Source organism: Notolabrus celidotus, chromosome 7, assembly GCF_009762535.1.
Source record: "Notolabrus celidotus isolate fNotCel1 chromosome 7, fNotCel1.pri, whole genome shotgun sequence".
Taxonomy (NCBI): Eukaryota; Metazoa; Chordata; class Actinopteri; order Labriformes; family Labridae; genus Notolabrus; species Notolabrus celidotus.
The window spans coordinates 13648401-13669290 of NC_048278.1; the positions used below are offsets into that span (position 1 = coordinate 13648401).

Sequence of the window (20890 nt, forward strand, 5' to 3'; positions counted from 1 at the left end):
ATTTTACCTTTTGGTTGTTTTTTGAGATAAATTGTTTATATTTTGACAAGTTTGCTGGTTGATGGCATCGTTTATGGAAGCCAATTTCCGCCAATTAGTTTTTTTTTTCTGAGTCATAATAATGAGATACAAAGTCATAATAGTGAGATACTAAATCATAATTATGAGATACTAAGTCATAGTTATGAGATACTGTGTCATAATTATGAGATACTAAGTCATAATTATGACTTAGTACTTCATTATTAGCTCAAAAGTTAATGTAAAGTAATAATAATAATAATAATAATAATAACAATAATAATAATAATAATAATGAAAATAATAATAATACATTTTATTTATTTAGCACTTTTCAAAAAACTAAAAGACACTTCACAAATAACACAAATCGACAATAAAATAAGCAAAATAGAAACAGTGGATATAAGAACATAATAAAATAAGTGAATTACATATCTGTTACAATATGTTTAAACTGCGACAGAAAAGTTATATGTAAAAGTTATAAATTATTACACATATGTATAAAAATGACAGCTGAAATGTTTGATTTTATTTTGGTAAGCTCTGTCTATTTATCATACGGCGTGACGTCACACGTGTAATTTGCCTCATCGAGCCGACTAAAGAGAAAACAGTCTCTATGAGCAGAGGAACACCCTCGAGCTGAGCTGTCTCTGATTCCTTTTCTTTTTATTTATTTATTTACTCTTCAGCATGACAAACTGAACACACAGGGGACTTCTCACTCATCAAGTCTAGTGGATGCACTTTTGCTATTCATGAGTATTGACAGCCAACGATAGCTTTTTGCGGCGACTCTGACAGCAGCAGCGGGATCGGGATCATAGCGGAGGAGAGGTTACTGTGTGACACTCACAGACACACACAGACCGACACGCAAACACAGACACGCAAACACACACACAGCGATCTGACATTAGCCCGCCTGCTAACGTCAAGCTGCTGCCTGGGAACGAAGTTGGTGTCAAGCAAGGAGGGAAAAGGAGAATTAAAGTGAAGGTGAGCAGACTTGATATGAGCCAACATTATCCACATGGTTTGTTGTGTTTCTGTTCTGCGGTTTCTCTAACAATGCTAACTTGGCTAGCTAACATGCGCTTAGTTAATGCCAGTTTCTGTTTCTATTCACTCGCCCTCTCGTGTGTGACATTTCTGATTTAACCCTCTTTAAATGCATCTGAGAGCGCAGTTTATCCTGAACTGTTAGACACACTTTCTAATACATCCGTGTATGTAAATGATACCAGAGCAGGCTGATAATTCATTGATAAGGTTAGCTGCACTGAAGAGCAAAGGTATCATTGCAACAGAGAATTCCCCCTGTGACTCACTGTATTTGCCTGACTTAGTTTGAAAGCATTGTAAACAGACGGCCAGCCAACTGCGTGAAGAAGGAGGTAGTTTGTAGTCTTAATGAGTTGACTTTAGTGTTGGATCTTTAAGGTGTGTGAGCTAACCTCACAGCTTGTTTAAGTGACAGTAAGTATAGCCTTGAACTTCATTGACTCTGTATTTTATTAACCCTCCTGTTACCCTAACGTCTTTTATCCTTGGAGTCAATTTGACCCCTATAATTTAAACCTCCAGAAACTGATTGTTACCCAGGTTTATGTGTCAGGTTCTTTATGTTTCTTTATTGATTACCCAAATAGCCTCTAAGGAAAATTCATGAAATATGAACCCAAAAAAATGATGTTAGTCATCAATTTGTCCTGTGTGTTCAGATGTGTCCGTTGTGTTCAGATGTGTCCGGTGTGTACATATGTGTCCGGTGTGTACATATGTGGGATGAGGTGCACAATTGATGTGAGGCTGGGTAGATGTTTATTGTTTATTGTGTTTATACATGTATTCTTGTACAGACGGTGACAACAAATCTGCTTATTAAGGACCAATAAAGATCTATCTATCTATCTGTCTATCTGTCTATCTGTCTATCTGTCTATCTGTCTATCTATCTAATTTAGAGATGTTAAACATTTTTTATGACCTAGAACAGCAAACAAGATCGTTAGAAAAGGTATTGTTCATTTTTGTTTTGTTATTTTAAAGCCTCAAATCGCTGTGAGAGGGTAGGTGTCAGATGAGGTGACTGACAGCACGTCAAGAAAAAACCCTTTTCTGCAGTGAATATTCTTAATGAGTGAAATAGTTGACTGTTAGTTGAAAGCAGGAGGAGATAACATAATTTACACATGCACAGGACAAATTAAGCAAGATCACCTAATCCATAGGGGGCGCCAAAGTCAACACAGACAGAAAGTTCCTCACAGGAGCTTTAAAGTTATGTTTATTGGGGCATTTTTGCCTTTATTGATAGGATAGCTGTAGAGAGAGAGGAAATGTGGGGAGTGGAGAGTGGGGTAATACATGCAGCAAATGGTTGCAACTGGGAGTCGAACCGGAGGTCGCTGGCTGCTATGTGGGGCGCTTAGACCGCTAGGCCACCAGCGCCCCTCTCACAGGAGCTTTAACTGAAAAAAATTATAGAAGCTTTAACTTAGGTTCAGCAGATCTTTCAGTCTGCAAATCGAGTAATGAAGTAATTGTGTTAATAAAGGCCAGAGGACAGCAGCAGCTGCCTCCAGCGAGCGGGTTAATGAAACAGCCATGCTTTGAGCTGTTAAATGATTGACCAGTCAGCCCATGTATCCCGCTGTCTGAGCTAACACTTAGGTCGTTTTCTGAAGGTCTACGCTGTGCTGCCAACGTTGTGACTGTAGTCCTGTAATGGAGCTAAATTATAGGATTCCTTTCAAGAAGTGTCTTAATACAGATGCTGAGAGCAGGGATCAGCAACCACAGAGATGGGTGATGAAGTGAACCACAAATGAAGGGCTTGGATCTGACTGTGTGAGACTTTAAGTTTGTGCTCCTTGTTGGAGGTAGACAGTCGTTTACAAACTGAACATCATTATAGTCACTCTTCTGCTAGCATTTATGAGAAAGTCTGGTGTATTTTGGGGCTGAACTTGAGAATGCAGAGCTGATTTCCACTGGAAACTAATAATATGTAATAAAACCTTAAAGGGGATTTTAATATCCTTTAAGCTATAAAACATGACTATAAAATCTCTCTGTTTTTAAACTTCACATCCTCTCTATATAAGTCGTTTGTGGGCAAAAATAAAGAAAATAATTTGCTCATTTTGTCCTCAGTGTGTGTGTGTTTGTTGGTATAGGGCTGGACACAAGACAGGGCGTTGTATCTGTACCAACAGCCCCAGTAACTTGGAACAAAAGGCCTGTTGTTGAAAGATCATGTGACTGTGTGTGTGTGTGTGTGTGTGTGTGTGTGTGTGTGTGTGTGTGTGTGTGTGTGTGTGTGTGTGTGTGTGTGTGTGTGTGTGTGTGTGTGTGTGTGTGTGTGTGTGTGTGTGTTCCACCCTTGTCATGTGATCTGAGCTCAGGGCAGGGTCTGAGAAATGCTGAGTCGCTCTGAGAGGTTCCTTCAAACCAAGGGAACAGGCAGACAGAGAGCATGCAGGCAGAGAGAGGAGATGGAGGCCAGACAGACGGATGGATGGATGGGTGGATGTCGAGCAGAGAGGAGGTGTGGAGGGCAGTCAGAGACATGCGGAGACACAAGAGGAAGCAGAAATGTCCTGTTGCTTTTTCTTACCATGACAGGAAAGCACCACTCTCATCCGCTCATGTATCTGCTCGTGTCTTGAATGGATTAAAGAGTTAAGATGCGGGCCTGCGTTCTGAATCAGATCAACTTTTCTATGGCGAGGCAAGTCTGTTCAATTTTCCTCCTTCTCTTTGATGTGTTCACTAAGATCTTGTGGTGAAGAAGTTGGCATGTCAGGATGACTTGGCAGTAGCTTGTTAAGTCTACTGACTCACCACAAACGAGGACACCATTACTGCATGCTCAGATTCAAGAGTCAAAGGTGACCTAAACTTTGATGCGTTTCGAGTGAGACATGTAGATGTAGCTCTTAGCAAGAATCATTTCATTGCAGCAGAAAGTGCCAACATGACATGTATATATCTGTAAGTGGTGGAAAGGTTACATTCACTGCTTGTAACCCTTTGTCAGGTGTAAAATGTATGACCCTGTTACTTGGTAGATATCTAAACGCAGTATGTTTGGAACTAAGTTGTTTTTAAAACTGTAATATTGAAGGCTCTTGATGTATATGCTTAAGCTGATGAGTAACAAGGCAGCCACGTGTTTGCAGTCGTCCTGCAGGTCCTGTTAAACTTGTTTGAGTCAATACAACCTGCAAGTTCTGCTTGAAATACTCCACTGCTAACTGATCTTGTGTCTGCATGTGATTAACCTCAGCCTGAAGCTTCAGTGTTTGACATCCAAGGTCTCCGGAGGTATTTTCTCTTTCGGTCTAATCCTAAATTAAATAAAAGAAAGAAACAAAACAAAGAGAAATGTGTTAAGACAGAAAGAACAAACACACAGAGTGAGAGGTCATAGCCCGAGCTTGTTGATCTTATCTTTGTATGCATTTGTCGTCTTAGTCTTAGTCTTAGTTCCAGATCATTCTGTTGACCAATTGAAAAAAGACAGGCAAAGCTTAGAGCACAGGACTCTGCACTTTGACCCTTTCACCCAGTCTGATTGTTTTTTTTATGGGCTGGATAGATGACGAAAAAAAATCACACTGTCACAATCTCCAACTCCATGAACTTGCATAATAACTGCTGACAGTTTAACGGTAAAAGAACAGAACATAGTTCAACACACCCCTTTTTTGTTTTTTTTGTTCCAGAAAGTAAAAGACACATTTTAACATGATTAAAGGTAATCTGAAGGGAAAGAGAAGGAGCTTGATTTATGCTAACTTCTGAGCCTGACTGGTAGCATAACGTGGCTATCCACTGCTTCCCAATCTCCCAGGATTCAGGAGCAGCACATACCATTTAAATCTCCTTCTTGGTATGTGTCATGTGGTGATTGCATCATACCCTTGCATGCATACTGCAAATCTGTATTAATCATGCAAGAGCCTGGCTTATATGGGAGTTAGATCTGAAATCAAGAGAATAATATTACAGATTAATATGAAAACATATTCTCTGAGATTGATGAAAAAGTTGTTTTCTTCAGGGACTGTGTGCAGAACTACTAAAAGGTTAACTTTTTATCTGTAAAGTTATTGGATAATATTAAACTTAACTCCATTAAAAGCCAGTTATAGTGTAAATCATGCTCTACTCAGCTTTGACCTTCTTCTAAATGTGCTACAGGCAGTTTGGGAGTGTTGTAAACTGTGATGTCTGAGCTCTGCTGAACAAACTACCGTTCATAGAGTACCCCACGTGTTGTTCCCATAAGTAGTCAAAAGTATCCATATCTGTTAAAACAGAAATGTCACCATCAGTTGCTCACTTCTGTTCCTTATTGGCACATCACCAGCTTTGATGCTGTGAAACTTGCCCCTTCAATGAAATTCAATTGTAACATGCAGCCTCTGTATAATTTAGTGTCTGCAACATGTAGAGGATTCTATCTGAGCTCAGAGCATGTTGGTCTCAGTGGCAGGGGGCACACCAGCACAGCATGGTTCATCTATAATACAGCAGTTAGATTAATGAAATTTCCTCACACACACACACAGCCTGTACGAGGATGTGGTGAGGTCAGTAGATTTGAATAAAACTGAAAAGGGAAGTAAAATAAACTTGCATAACTTTTATGTTTGATTGCTTTCTTGCTCTGTGGTGACATCCATGTGTGAAACAACATACATGTCGAAAAACTATACAGATTTTAAGTATGTTAAGGGGAGATGTATACTTGATAAAATGTCAGGGGTCTCCAGTTTTTTACAGGTCTAAGTGACACTCAAAATAATTCAGATGAACATAAACGTAGATTTTATTATTTGATGTGAAATTATGGAAAGCTGTTTTTTACCCCTGTGGCTTGTTGGACTTTTTTGATGTTTTCAAACTTAGCTGTTTTTTTTAAAAAACTGTAAACAATTACACCAACATAAAATGTGTTAAGATTTATATGTCCCCTGATGCAATTCTGAAAAAAAAAGTAAAGATATTTTCAGGTTAAATCGTATTTTGGGTTATTTTATGTGTGACATTCCCCGGGATATTGCAGCACACTAAAGGACAAATATAAAAGTTTTTGCATTATACCTTTATAAAGTTTTTTTTTAATTCATTAAGTATTTTATTTTTAAAGGAAGAAATAAGATGACCTCTTTGGAAATTAAAAAATATATTTATGATAGTACAAATCAAAATCAATCAAACATCAACATGGTTCTCTCCAGATCATGTGAAACCCTTTTCAGCATTAGGGACAATAATCCGTTAACAATACTACACGTAATGCACATAATGTAATATACTGTGATAACCCCACAGTAGTAAATTTTGCGTTTATATGATTCATCTTAATCTGATGGACAGTTTGATACCTCATGAATATTAGGGGGTGTTATGTGTATTGTTATTATGCCTCAGCCCATAAACCTCATTCTTCTTGGATCCATCTTAAATTTCACATCCTTTCTCTTCAGCTTGTTTCAATTCCTCAGAAGTAGAAATAGAGGGATGTTTTTAAAAAGAGTGAAACATTTATACTTGTTTTCATGAAGATTTAACAAACCACAGTTTTCTGCAAAAGTAAGAGAAGATGTTTAAAATGCTTTTTATAAAGACCTTGTTGTCTTATGTGACCTTTGTGCCTTCTGGTGTGTCAGAAAAGATGCCACACTAGATGACTTTTTATGTCACACACAGGACAGTTTTGTGGCAGTTTGCTGTTCATAGCTAGTATTTCAAAGGAAGTTAGAGAGACAAATACATCCTTTATTTTATAAACTGTTTTCACTAAAAAAAAATCAGTTTAGGGTTTTCACACCAGCACAACTTGTCATGTTTATAGTGTTTAAGAAAAGCACATTATGTGCTCTATAGCGAGCCTCTAAAACATGGCTTTCAATGGGGTCCTTTAACTAAATTAAGTTGTCTGTGGACTTGCCAGATTTGAGGTCAGGATACGGTGTCACACCAGGGGAATGGTTCTGGTGACAAAATGCTCACCATTCAATCAAGAGCCTACACTCTCAGAAATGCATGAATGTAAAAAAATAATAGTAATTTCTGAAAAAAAAAAAAAAAGATGTTTTTTAAATTCTGCCCAATGCATATATCAAAAATACTATTTGGTTGCACCTCGCAGTATTTAGCTCATTACAGCGGTGAGGAAAAACTTCCTTTTAACAGGCAGAAACCTTGAGCAGAACCAGACTCAAGTTAGATAGTCATCTGCCTTATTGTATGCAGAATTCTTGTGTGAAGAATGAGAAGAATTCTGCATCAGATTATCTCTGAGTAGAAGTTTGGCTCCATTATTTTTAAGGTGTTGAGAAAAGCGGCTCATTAAATACGTCTTTGTTTTAACTCATCTAAAAGTAAAAGCCTCCACAGCAGCTTGAGATGGCAGATTTGTGGCCTTTGTTTATTTTTGTTACGTTTAAACCCAGAACTGAGAGATTAAAGTGTGCTAGTCTAACAACACACTCCACCCCTTCTGATCCATTCTTACAACATTAAGTGAGACTGGAAGAAGAATGCTTTGATGGTGAAAGCCAATGATTCTGGCTTATTAAACAAGCATTAGGGATGAAATATATCACCTTGCTTAGAATAAAACTTTTTTTTTTAAATAATGAATGAATGTTTACACTTTCACCCTGAATAAAAAATGCCAAATGCGTGTCAGTATCCAACCCTGCAGGCTATCAGGTTTAAAGACTGAGATTAAAGCAGAATGTCCATGTCACCGCCACCTGTTCATGATCAATGTAATAGGCATGGAAACAGTCACCTGTTTAAAAGCTCAATAAACTAAGAGTAAGTATATCACCAGTCTAGACAGCACCATGCTGCATGTGTGTATCTGTCTGTCTGTCTGTCTGTCTGTCTGTCTGTCTGTCTGTCTGTCTGTCTGTCTGTCTGTCTGTCTCTTCATGCTCTTGTTTACCTTTTGTAAAAGATCCATTAATCACCATACAGAGCAGAGCAGGATCTAAAGGGCTGTTGTTCTTAGAAACTGTTACCATGGCTCCAGTCTGCCCAGCTTAGTTCTTCCACTGGACACTGTGCGTGTGTGTTTGTGGTACTGACTCGGTTTCCTGTTGGTACATTACTTCCTGTAATTGCACTCAGGAACTTCCTGCAGCTACAAATCCTGAAAGAAAGACATGAAAAGATACAAACATATCTGCTCTTCATTTAGTTTTGGTCACTCTTATTTGAAAAGACTTTCTCTGGCATAAACATGAGCAAACTATTCAGTAAAACGTATTTCCCCTTTTTAGTAAAGCCACTACTCTTGTGCCCGTGACGTAGATATAGATCCACAGACAGCTGGCGGTTAGCTTGTCCTATCATAATGCATGGAAACAGGGTTCAAAGGCCAGCTTAGGTTTCTCCATCTCTCTGGGGCAGGCTGAGTCGATATGCAGCATTCATAAAACTTGTTAAATATTGACAAGAAAATAAATGGTGTTAAATTATCTTGAAGTTTCTCTACTAGAAACATTTCTACACAGGAGAATGAAAAACTTAGGAGTTGGCCTGAATTCATTGTTATTATCAACGATACAGTGTAAGGGTTGTCATAACATCACTTTCTGACAAAGTGTTCTTTACTGATTCATAGACATTAAAGTCAAACTTTTAACCATATACATCTCTTCTTTGCAGGAGCCTTCATTCCTCATCGGTGGAGGCCACCAGACAGACGTGCTGCAGCAAACCCCAGGCTGATCCCTGAGGAGCATGAGTCATGACCTCAGTGGTGCTGGTCGACACTGGTGGGACAGTGGTGGAGTATGTCACGGCCGAAGAGGACCTCCAGCAGGTATGTTGGACACAGACACTCACAGAGACATAACTAAGAGAAGCAAACAGACTTTTAACTGTCTTGTTCTCTTTCATCCCTCAACCCAATGTAGGAGGGAGAGTGTGAGGTAGACCTGGACTTAGAGGGAGAGGTGGAAGGTGAATGTGAAGCTCAGGAGGCTGATGAAGAAGTGGTGCAGGAGAGAGAGGAGGCTGATGACTACCCTGCAGTCATAGTGGAGGAGGTACCTGGAGCCAGCCTGGCAGGGGACCAAGGTTACTCAGCGCAGGTGGTGGTGTATGAAGATGAGGCTTACCTGATGCAGGAAGTGGGCGATGAGCAAGAGGTGGAGACAGAAGGAGAGGCAGGTAAGGCATACAATAAGATGACTAACACACTGTCTCTGTTGCAAAGTGTGATGTTTGGATGCTATATGATTGTTATTGTTCTTGTATGGCCTGGCTCCAATTAAACCTTTTGTAAGACATCAAAAAATAGAGTCTGAGAGTCAGTCACATCTGAAAAAGACCAATGATGAAGATATGTAGGAATATCAGCAATCCTCTATTGAGACTATTTACTTTGACAAATATTTTGCCTTGGCCTTGCTGAAGATTGTTGCAGAATATTTTTCATATCTAACTGCTTTATTTAGATTTCTGCTGGTAATTTAGCCTAACCCCCATGAAAACACTAAGGAAGATTTTTTATCTAAAAATCAAACTTAGTTTTCAGGAAGACGCTGATTTAGGGGGCAAACAGAAGAATATAGCCTAAGAGTGTGAGATGGAAAACACTGATGGCTGATTTGTACACAATTCTTCTCTGGTTGTTTTTTGTTGGCTTTATGTAATAAATAATCTGAAATAAGTTCTTATTTGCTGCTCTTAAACAGTAGTTGCCAGTTGCAGCTGTGGAAAAAGGTGTTTATTTGGGGGGAACTAATGATGGATCAGTTCATATGCTGGCAAACTAATTTTAAGCATTTTTTATACTGTATAAGATCAACTCTAGTTTTATTGCTTTGTGATATAATTATTCCACATGAACAGCACCCATTTCTTATTGGTTATTACAAAAAGAGATTTCAATGTTTACTTCTATTGTACCACCACTTTTAGAAGCTGACAGTGTATTTAACCTCAGGAGGATGTATGTGTTTGTGGTTGTGTGTGTGTGTTGTGCCTATAATCTGTATTTTTTATGTCTTGAAAGCTGTTTTGGCTTTAATTTGTTCATGCCTCTCAAGCTAAAACTTGTACTTTTTTCATTTCAAAGCGTGAAAGTCTGAATTGTGGATTTGTGTGTGTTCACGTGGTTCTTGATTCAAGGTGAAAACATGATTTTAATAGTTAATATTTGAATAATTGTTGGTTTGTTCGACTTGCCGTTCATTTTTCATATGATTCTACTGCCATGTGATTCTAGACACAGTCTAGTACAGTAGCCTGTTTGAGGTCCCTGCATCCATGTTTATACTCTGCCACCTTGTGGATATTTGTTGGACAGGAACTATTTCACGGATAGGAAAGTTATGCAGTCCTAATTCTCCCATCTTGTATTAATCTATTAGCAACAGTGACTTCTCTAATTCAGTGCAGTCTTCCTGTATATGTACCAGACTGAAATAGAGAGGCAATATTTTTATTATGAAAGTTGTATTTATTTATTCTGTCAAGACAATGCCTCAAAACTTAATTTTCAAGTTGTGGGATTTAGAAGTATCTGCAAGCAGGATCAATTGCTTGTCATGTAATTTATTAATGAACATTATCGCCAGTTGTGCCCATTAATATATCTCTTATAATCTATATGTCCTTATGTAGTTTACTGTTAAATAAGCCGGCTTCCAAACAAAACGTGTCAGATTTACTACTCAAGAAACAAAGGTGCTTATTGACACTGGCTATCCACCACCATAGAACATGAATCCATTAGTCCGTTTGAAAAAATAGTTAATAATAGCAAATTGATTCTTTATTTTTGTTAAATTCTTTACATTGTGCCTGTTGACAAAGAAGCAATAATATTCAACAAACAAAACAGCAATTTGTTTAAAGAACTTTTAGAAAGCCTTAAGATGTTGGTGAAAGTCTCCTAGTAAGAAAGCATTTTTTTAAATATGAGTGCTTTACTGCACACTGGTATACAACAATACTGTATAGTAGTGAATCAAGATTTAACAGTTGATCCATAGAGTATGTCCATGTCTATAATTTAAGGCATAAATATTTCCTCCGAGGAACACTATATAGTAAGAAAATCTAGCAAAGTTTAAAACATCATTCATTAGTAAGTGCCTGCCCACACAATTTACATGTATCCCAAATATGCACAACTGATACCTCCTTAGCAATTCCCTTTTGGAAGAGAAGCTTTTTAAATAATGGATTGATAATGATATCTTATTGATGAAAATAATGGATTAAGCAATAACACAAAATTGATGTCATTAAAGAATATTCATGTTGTAATTTAATTCTAAAGCATATCAAGAGCTATAAACCAGTAAGTACAGTCAGCACAAAACATGTGGGGAAACGTTTTGTAAAAATGGAAAGTCTGTTCTGTTGAGATCATATTTTGTTCAATTTTTTAATTAGAAAATATAGTTGCAGAGCATTTAATAGAGTGCAACGTGCCACTCTATTTGACGTAGTTACTACGCAAGTGAGGGAGGGCAAAGGAAGGATTTCCTGTGTCGGTGGCGGAGGGATACCTTTCTACCGCCGTGACTTGCCTCGCTCAATACGAGGAGATTTCCCATTAGCGGCGGAGTGATCTATGCTAGTAGCTTCCTATACAATTCAGTGAGAAGTCAATGTGAATCTGCAGCAAGGGGAAAACATGGCGACTTCACAGCATGAGGGGCACGCAAATCAGCTCGATCTACTTATCAGAGCCGGTAAGGCAGCTTTGTTTAGTTTTAGCCTCGATCATGGAGCTTATTCCGGGTTGTGTTTTCAACCTCGACCGCTGCGTCTCAGTCCGCTGACTAGTGTGGAGAAGTAATGGAGGGCAATCAGGAAGTGATCACCTTGGTAGCAACCTGCATGGCGTTGCTACGCGGTTTATTAAATCCAGTTTTAGAGGTGAAAAGTTTCGTAGGGTTTGCCAATCTGCAAAAACAAGTGGTTATTTGCACCGAGTATGTTTTGCACGTTGGAGCTCCTTTTTCTCACCGCAGTGTAATGTAGAATAACGGTCTGCAGATCGACTCTGCACAACCAGGAAGTGTGAAGATGTTGTCTTTCCTACGTCTTTGCCACGCTGTCTGAGTCGGAAGGACATGCGGATATATTTTTACTAGAATAAATTTGTATTAAACAGTCAGATATACCGCTTTAAATGTGTGGTTTATGAATTTATCAGTTTTTAACTGTTGCTTTATTTTGTTTGTTCAGATTATGGAAATGTGTGTACTGACAATCTTCCCACATCGCCCATGAAAAAAATAAAACTCATTCTACTGTAGCAGCAGGGGACATTGCTTTTTGGCGGATAGACTATCAAAAGTGTTGAGCACCTTTTAAATATTTTTAGTGTCAAGTTTTAATGTTTCCTGGTTTCCGTTATCGTGTAAAGCAGCCCGTGATTGAAGCGTGGGGTGGCCTGGCTTACTCGCCTCTTCCCTATACTTATTCAAGTGCAGCTCCAGCCTTCGACCACTCTAGCCTGCTTTAACGCCTTTAATATGATTTCACAACCATGTCCCCCGTGTGTGTTATTACTCGAGCTTTTGTGTACATATGCCGCCATTTGTACTTGTGTTTTAACGCAAATTTTAAAGTATTTTTGTTCCATCTCGATGGCGGAAGCATTGTGTATATGAGAGGGCGGAGTTTGCTGTTGATTGACTTGCCTGTTAGTCCAATGGCGTGCTCGTCCAATCACGTTTAACCGGGGGCGGGCACTTAATCTGCGAATGGACCAATAGGAGGCGAGGCGGGTGTTGAGTGACAAGAGGATTTGTGAGCGTCTTCGAAGAGAACTGGAGGGAAAGGATGAGCACTGTAAACACGGAAGTCATCAGAGGCAGCACTACTTTTTGTCGGACTTGCTGCTATTCTTGGCGCCGTTTAATTTTGGTATAGGTCCGAAACATACTACTTTCCGACTTTAGTAAATATCACCAAACCTTTGCTACCCACTTATATTCAAAAAGGTTTCAAAATAAACGATAATCTACTTTTTTATGATTTAATATGGATGAATCAAACACCCTGTATTCTGCACTAGAAGTGGTGAAAGTGTATATGTTGCTATTTAGGTCAAGCCGAGCTGTGTCTCTATCCCAGCACCTTTTACTGGTCTTATTACAGCACAGCTGCCTGGTTTCAAGGGCAGCTTGGTGGGCTATAGGGTCTCTGCTGTGATGTCCTGTTTGTTTGTGAGGGGGGCTCAATTAGTTGGTCAATCTAAAGATAGCCTGTGTCTCTCCCCTATGCAGTGCCTGTTGCCTCTGTGAGATAGCCAAACATGGACAGGGCAGAGTGTAACAGGATCTAATGTTTCCCACAATGATTGACACCAGCAGCCGGTGCGCCTGGTTCTTTCTCAGGGTCCCAACTGGGGATAGGTACCATTTCTTCACAACAGGCTGAATGCCAGTTTTGAATTGAACTGCATTGTCTTTTTGTTTCATGTCTCATATCATCACACATGCATCATCAAAGTGTGTCTGAATGTCAATAACATTTCTCAATGCTGATATTGGAATGAAGCTTGGAATTTCACTCAATCACCCTACTCTTCAGTATTCAGGAAATTAAAGTAAAGCCATGAAACTTTAAAATTAAGTCAGAAGTGTGCTTACAATCAGTTATTAAATATAGGTTAATTTCAAGGAAAGATGAGAAAGACTGAAATTTAAACAAAGTTATGCTGCCTGTGTCACAGTGAAAGTGAATAACTTTAACTTCCCACTAGGGGGCGCAGTGTATTAACATTGTATGTGCTGTGAGCAGCATCTGTTTATAGTGTGATCAATGTGAAAGCACTTTATCAAAGGTTTTTGTAATTTTTTATTAAGCACAGAACTGAGTTGACCATATGTTCATATTTATGATGATTATATATTTTAAATAAGGGCAAGCAATTTTATGCAGTGTGTTTGAATGTGTTTTACATCCTATTATCACCCCTAAACTATTTGCTAATTATGATTGTGTGTTTGTGTTTCAGTGGAGGCATCTGTCCATGGCACCAGTATCCACTGCTCTGATAAGACCTTCGAGGCTGCAGAGGCTCTGCTACGAATGGATTCACCTTCCAGTCACAGGGAAGACCGAAGCCCAGGTAAGTCACTCAATGCAATACACAGGAATTCCCATGCATCTGTTTTCTTATCCTTTACTGACTGATTCAAAACTGTGAATATTAATTTATCAAGTAGATATTTTTTTTACTGTTAACCTGATGTAGGGGACAAATGATGATGCAGAATTAAAATTGTGGACTCCTTTCAACCTCATCATTTTAAAAGTTTATGGTGCAGCTTGAAAGTGTAATTCTTACTCTTCCTTGTTTCCTTCATCCAGAAGCTTTTATCCCACCATGCATCACAACACCAGATTTTCTTCATGCTGCCATGCGTCCTGACATGATTGCAGAGACAGAGGTAGAGATAACCACAGAAGATTGCTGCGAGGAGGAAGATGAGGATATAGGCACCCTGATAGAGGAGCCAGAGCACGGCCATGGACCTGTTAGGAAAAGAAGAGGTAATGAAGAAAAACCTTCTGAGTTGTGTTTGTGCAAAACCAGATTAAACCTGCAAAGTGAAGAAGCTGAAACAGTTGAGTGGAAAATACTAAAAACTTCCTTCATGCAGTCGTAGCCTCACTGCAGCTCTACATTGTGGAGGACTGAAAGTTAAACTGAAAAAGAAGGAGAGAGTGTGTTTTGAGTGTTTCTTAGTCCAAGTTTAAAATTGAAAACATCTGGCACCTCTGTAATAAAGCTCCCTGGCTTTTTAAGCCAGGCCACAAACCTCAGACGAAGAACTTTTAATTATAGTTATTGTGTCTGCCCACAAGCTCCATCTAGTGGTACACTGTTACGTCCAAATGTAAAAAAATGTGATCCCTCAACTTAGTTATCCCCTTTATTCACTGCACTGGTTGAAGCTAACGAAAAATGTCCTATTCAATGTTTCATTCATAGCTGGTCGGAAGCCAAAGACACATCAGACGTCCATTTCTAATGGCTCATCGGACCTTGGCATAAAAAAGAAACCAAGAGAAGGAAAAGGTAATTTACGCGAAACCTTTACAGGCTATGATAAGCATGGATGCATATCCAAGTCTTGCCATATTTAATGCTTACAATTAAGGGAAAGTATTGTCAAGCAGTGCAAAAAATGTGCTCAATTTCCAGCAGGGAGCACCACCTACCTTTGGGAATTTCTGTTGGATCTTCTCCAGGACAAAAACACCTGTCCCAGGTACATCAAATGGACCCAGAGAGAGAAGGGTATCTTTAAACTGGTTGATTCAAAGGCTGTGTCCAAGCTGTGGGGAAAACACAAGAACAAGCCTGACATGAACTATGAGACCATGGGGAGGGCGCTCAGGTAGGCAGTGTGTTGGCTACGCATGCATACATGTACAGGATATTTCAGATTATTTTCTGTATTTGTGTTGTCCAAGCAGCAGTATAACTCTGAAATCCTTCTCCCTCAGATATTACTACCAGCGTGGCATTCTGGCCAAGGTAGAGGGCCAACGGCTGGTTTACCAGTTCAAAGAGATGCCCAAAAATATCGTCATAATTGATGACGACAAGGTAGACTTGCCCACCTCTGATGATCTGATCAGTTCAGAGACCATATCTTACGAGCGAGTGATGCCTTCCCCTGACATGCTGGCATCTCCCAAAAAGCCGAACATCCTGCGAGGCGGGAACAGGGCCAACATGGTCCAAGCTCCGATTGCCACAGACATGAAGGTTGCAGCGGGAGGAGGGACAGCAGGAGTGCAGAGGATAGTGACTGTTTCAACAGCACCTGATGGGAGTCAGCAGTCTCAAACGGCTATCATCTCTAACCCCCAGGGGCCCAGGTGAGATGACAACTGCAGTTAGTTTTGCTAGTTTGGATATGAAAGCGTATTTTATATTTGCAGTGCTTGTGCAAATATCTGCATTATTTCCCCAACAGTGAATATTTATGTTTGACTCTTGTTGTTGTAACTCTCTGCTACAGGACGGTGCGGGTGGCTATGCAGGTGCCTGTAGTGATGGCAACATCACTTGGTCAGAAGATTTCCACTGTTGCTGTTCAGCAGCCAGCTGGAGCAACAGGAGCAGCCGGGCATACCACCCTCCTCACAAACACTTCTGCTATCAGTGCTGCTGCCAACAACGCAAACCCCCAACAGAAGGTATGTGCAAGTGAAAACACCTTCACTGCCTGGCCTTTTGACACATAACAGTAGGACGTCTGTTCTGCGTCTAGCTACAGCACACTGTCTCATGATACATATGTGTTAATAAATGGAAAAAAACTATATAGTAGCTTTAAAAAGGGATGTTGGCAGGGACTCAGGAAGACAACATTCAAAATAGTTAGACCAAGCAGAAAGTTGCCTCAAGAGTTCAAGTGAGGTGAAGACAAAATGCAAATACCATATGTCAACAAGGACAGATGCACATAAAGGAATAAAAGTGATTTAACAGGCAGAAATCAAAAGAAGGCTACAGCAAAACATATGAGATGAGGGAAAAAACATAAATATTAGGGAAGAATGAAACTTCCAAGGGGACTTTGAAACCGATTAATAAGGGCAGTCAGAAGAATGATTGTCCTCTCCTCAGGCAAACAGATTGTTCCAGACTCCAGGGGCTCTGATAGGCTCTATCTGGGGATCTAAGGTTGCCAAACAGGTCAATTCATCAGTTAAATAATCCATCCAATTCACAACAAATGATTATGTTCATACAAGAGAATTTAAAAAAGTTCTTTATTCTTTATGAGACTACATGTCAATCTAGTCACTTCTCATTCTCTGTTTTCTTTTGTGATTTCTGTAGGTCATGATACAGACTATCCCCACCATGGTCCCAGCCACAGCAGAGAACGGAGACAAGATCACCGTTCAGTTGGCAAAAATCATCACAATCCCAGCCCACCAGTTAGCTCAGTGTCAGCTCCAGACCACAGGCACACACAAGTCTGGTGTCGGGGCCACTTCTGGCATCAGCCTCCTTGGGAGCCCTCTAACAGTCCGGGCTTTGGCCCCTGTCAATGTTGCTCATGGAACGCAAGTGATGAGACTCACTGTGCCGACGCAGACGCAACCACAGACTCTAGTGGTGTCGCAGCCAGGCAGCGGGGCAGGGGTGGTGACTGTTTCAACAGCCAATCAGACGGTGACGGCACATCCTCGGATCATAAGCGGTGTCATCAACGGATCAGAGCTAATGATGGGAGCATCAACTGGAGGAGTCACATTGGAGAAACTGAAGGCCGCAGGACTCCAGGTCCAAGCTGTGCAGGTGCCGATAAAAATGGCTGTCCAGCAGAACCCCAAAACCATCCAGAACATCCAATCAGAGCCGATGGACACTGAGGTGGTTATCAAACTGGAAACACCAGATGTGTCAAAGGGAGAAGAGCCTGAGTGTTGAACACTTTACCCCTAACCACTCGTCCCGTCTCTGCCAGAGAGGGTTAGTGTGTACACACAGAGGTCATTTTTACTCTTTTATAGCCAGCAGCAGTCGGTGAAACTTAAAAGACTCTTTGTTTTTAGTCCTGATCCTGCCCTCCTATCTCTCCTGATGCTGCTTCGAACTGAGCTTAACCGGTCACCCTCAGAACCACACTGAAACCTCTCTTAGTGTTGTGTACGGGTTCAAACTGTGCTGTGCAACTAAGGATTACTCAAAGCTTAAAAATGGACTTTTGGGTTAAGGGAAAGGGACCAACCTTGTTCACTACATAATATGCCTTCTAAACGGATCGCTGTCACTGACTCAAATCTCGAAAAAGGAAAGAACCTCAATAACAAAGAAAGCGGAAACACTACATAAAGAGACAAATACATTAACCAAAATGTGAACTATGGAAGAAAAGACAAAGTGGGGTGTGTAAAAAGTTTTTTGTAGAAACCTTTTGTTTATAACTTTGCCTCCACTGATGTTAAAACCAGCAACTTTTTTTTACTGATATCACTGTGTAGATCAAGTATGGGCGGTGCTACATGAGTCCTTAAGGAGTGAAAGGAAGGGGAGAGTGAAGCTGAGGGAGGTTCTCAACGAGGAACAATATCAGACAGAAAACAGTCATGTTTGTACATATATACATATATATATATATTATCTACTATACATTTGACGGAGCTAAAGTTAACAGAACAGCCTTAGATTTTAATTTTGACTCTCCTTTCTTTGTAATGTCTAAAGGGTAATGATTTTTCTTTTTTGATACCTTGTACCAAGCACAGTATTATTAAAACTAGTGGAACTAATATTTGTACTATAGTTAGTTCCTCTGTCTGACCGCTCATGTAAATTCAATCTTACAGTAGAAATGGCAACATGAAGATCAACAGCCAGAGGAATGTCCAACAGCTTCTTGGAAAGTCTTGAATTTCAAACTTATTTGTCAAAAGGATCTTGGCTATTCCTCAGTTCAATTACTTCTGGAAAGATTATTGCTCTTATCACAACCCTGCCTAGTGTGGCTGCATGGATATGCAAAGAAATGGGACTGAGTTGATGCATGTCATGGAAAGGAATCCAAATAAAAAAAAAAAGAATGAATGTAAACTTGGAGATCCAGATTGAAAGGAAGCAGTTATTGTTATAATTGTTCAGAGCGGCATTTAAAATAAGAAGCTTATGCAAAATGTCTGTTGAAACATTTCAAACCACTGTGGATCCAAGGTCACTTTACTGAAAGAGAGGGTCAATTTGCCAGCGTCACACTCTTTTACTCATTTTCGCCCACCCCTTTATTCATTTTTGAAAAATCTGAAATGAGGGAAGATGGAGCTATGGTGTTTGTGTTCAGACTGAACTGTTTGTATATTCAACATTTGAAGTATATTCTATTTTGCTGTACTCTTGTTTCAAAGTGTATTAGATTTTACTGAAATATAAAAAGACAACTGAAACCTGACAGTCTTTGTTTTTCTTACTACTTTATCTAACTTAGAAGTTTTAACATTGAAGCTTGGAAGTTTCATTAGCAGTTCTTATAGAAATAAGCTAGTTTTTAAATACTGATAAATCTATTCTAATGTAAATGAATGCTCAAAGCGCTTCTACATGACGAGTCACATTTACACAACATTCATACACTGATGGCAGAGGCCACTATGTCAAACACCCATCAGTAATAACTAATCCCATTCACACACCAATGGCACAACCACCGTGGGTGGATTGGGGTCAAGTGTCTTGCCCAACAACACTGGCATGTAGACAGCAGGTCCTGGGATCAAACCCCTGACCTTCCTATTCAGAGACGGCCAACTTCACCTCTGAGCCGCCCACAGCTGTCGCTAAGGTAGAAGTTGTACGTTGAGTGCAGACTGGTTCTGTGGTTTCTTTGCACATTTTGGAATCCAGATTCTCTTTGTTTACAAAACGTGGCGTTCATGGGGTCACAAAGGAAAGTTAATAATTGTGATAGTTGTGCACATGAATAGTTTAAACGGTCAAAATGTTATCTTCTTAAATCAAATCTTTGGTATGTAGCATGGGAAATGCTAACTGAAGTCTGTAGGAGAGTCTTTCTATAATCGCCTTTATTTTGTGAGAAAATTATGAACATAGTGGTTAGAAGTCAGTCGTTATGTGGGGCACTCAACAGGTCACCCAGCCACAGAGCAGACTTTGTTTACCATCAATGTTGCAAAAGTTCAGCCAATCTTGGAGCTGCGCATCCAGGTAACAGGTCACAGGTAAACATGTCTTGTTGTATAGACCAGTTCCCATGAAGTATTCACAAACTACATGTGGTTGCATTTTGGTCGTAGTAGTACCAGTAATGTTTGACAGCCACTCTTCACATTAAAAACAAACATTTAATATTTCAGTTTAATGTTCCGCTGCAAATTCAATTTAACAATGTTATCTGTTGCAGACACCTGATATCAAGAACAAGCAGTGGGGGACAGTAACAGAATAAATTTTCTTGAGTACATTTTTTGTGTATCTATACTTTTCTTGAGTATTATTTTGTAGGGGAACTTATTGTTTTTACTCCACTACATTTCTATCAATGCTCTAGTTACTCACTACTTTAGCTTTGAAGTCAGTTCATGAATTTCCTTCTGTTTTCTGAAATCTGATCCCTCAGACTGTAAAATGTGTTTGTGTAGTTGTTTGTCTCAGTGGTTTAGCCGTACCTGTACATCGTGCGTCTTCAGGGTTGAACGCGGAGCAAACACAGAGCATGTTTCACTCAGATCAGACAGTTCATTTAGATGTGGTAATGGTTGCTATCATTCTCCACCTGAGTACCCATGGTCATATCTTCAGCCCGTGTTAGAGGGTACAAAACTTCACTGTCCGACCTGAGAAAGTGTGTTAAGCTACGTAACGTTTGTTTCATTTCCAGATGAACATTTCAAACTAAGTTGCCTGTTCTTGTAGTAACTTAGTGGCTGTTTTTATTCCATGGTATAGTTTTTAGAGGTTTCAAGAAATGTTTTCTAAAAATACATAATGTAACAGAATGTACTCCGATGTATTGTTGACTGCACTCCTGCTTTGTGATAATACAAAGTTTTGAGATATTTTTAAAAGTACTTTGAATGCTTAAGTATTTTAAAAAGCAAGTACTCCAGTACTTTAGCTCAAGTAATAATTTGACGGAGCAAATTTCACTTGTATTGGAGTAATATTTGACCAAGTGGATCTATACTTTGACTTAAGTAATGAAGAAACTTTGACCACTGAGAGCAAGTAAAGGGTCAGATCTAATAGGACAGCTCAATCAAATTACAAATTACAGTTTGGACATGCTGGTTTTCAGCCTGTAGCTTTATGGAAAGTTTTGGTTCTATTTACCCAGAA

The 20890-nt window shown here is 39.5% G+C and overlaps 1 protein-coding gene across 10 annotated transcripts; it reads left to right on the forward strand.

The window, feature by feature from the left end:
• Positions 1–608: 608 nt before the first annotated feature.
• LOC117815875 (ETS-related transcription factor Elf-2-like) lies at positions 609–18986 on the forward strand. 10 transcript variants are annotated; one of them, XM_034687854.1, is made up of 11 exons: positions 609–1026; positions 8725–8881; positions 8976–9231; positions 14048–14161; positions 14404–14586; positions 15029–15115; positions 15245–15437; positions 15547–15924; positions 16068–16245; positions 16679–16747; positions 16895–18986. In XM_034687854.1, the coding sequence occupies exons 2-11, from the start codon at positions 8807–8809 to the stop codon at positions 17489–17491; spliced, it is 2130 nt and encodes a 709-aa protein (XP_034543745.1). In that variant the 5' UTR covers positions 609–1026; positions 8725–8806; the 3' UTR covers positions 17492–18986. The 10 variants fall into 10 exon arrangements, with proteins under 10 accessions (XP_034543745.1, XP_034543744.1, XP_034543747.1 ...); XM_034687853.1 differs by having other exon boundaries at positions 610–1026; positions 15242–15437; XM_034687856.1 differs by lacking the exon at positions 16679–16747 and adding an exon at positions 3438–3763 and having other exon boundaries at positions 612–1026; positions 15242–15437.
• The last annotated feature ends 1904 nt before the right edge of the window (positions 18987–20890 follow it).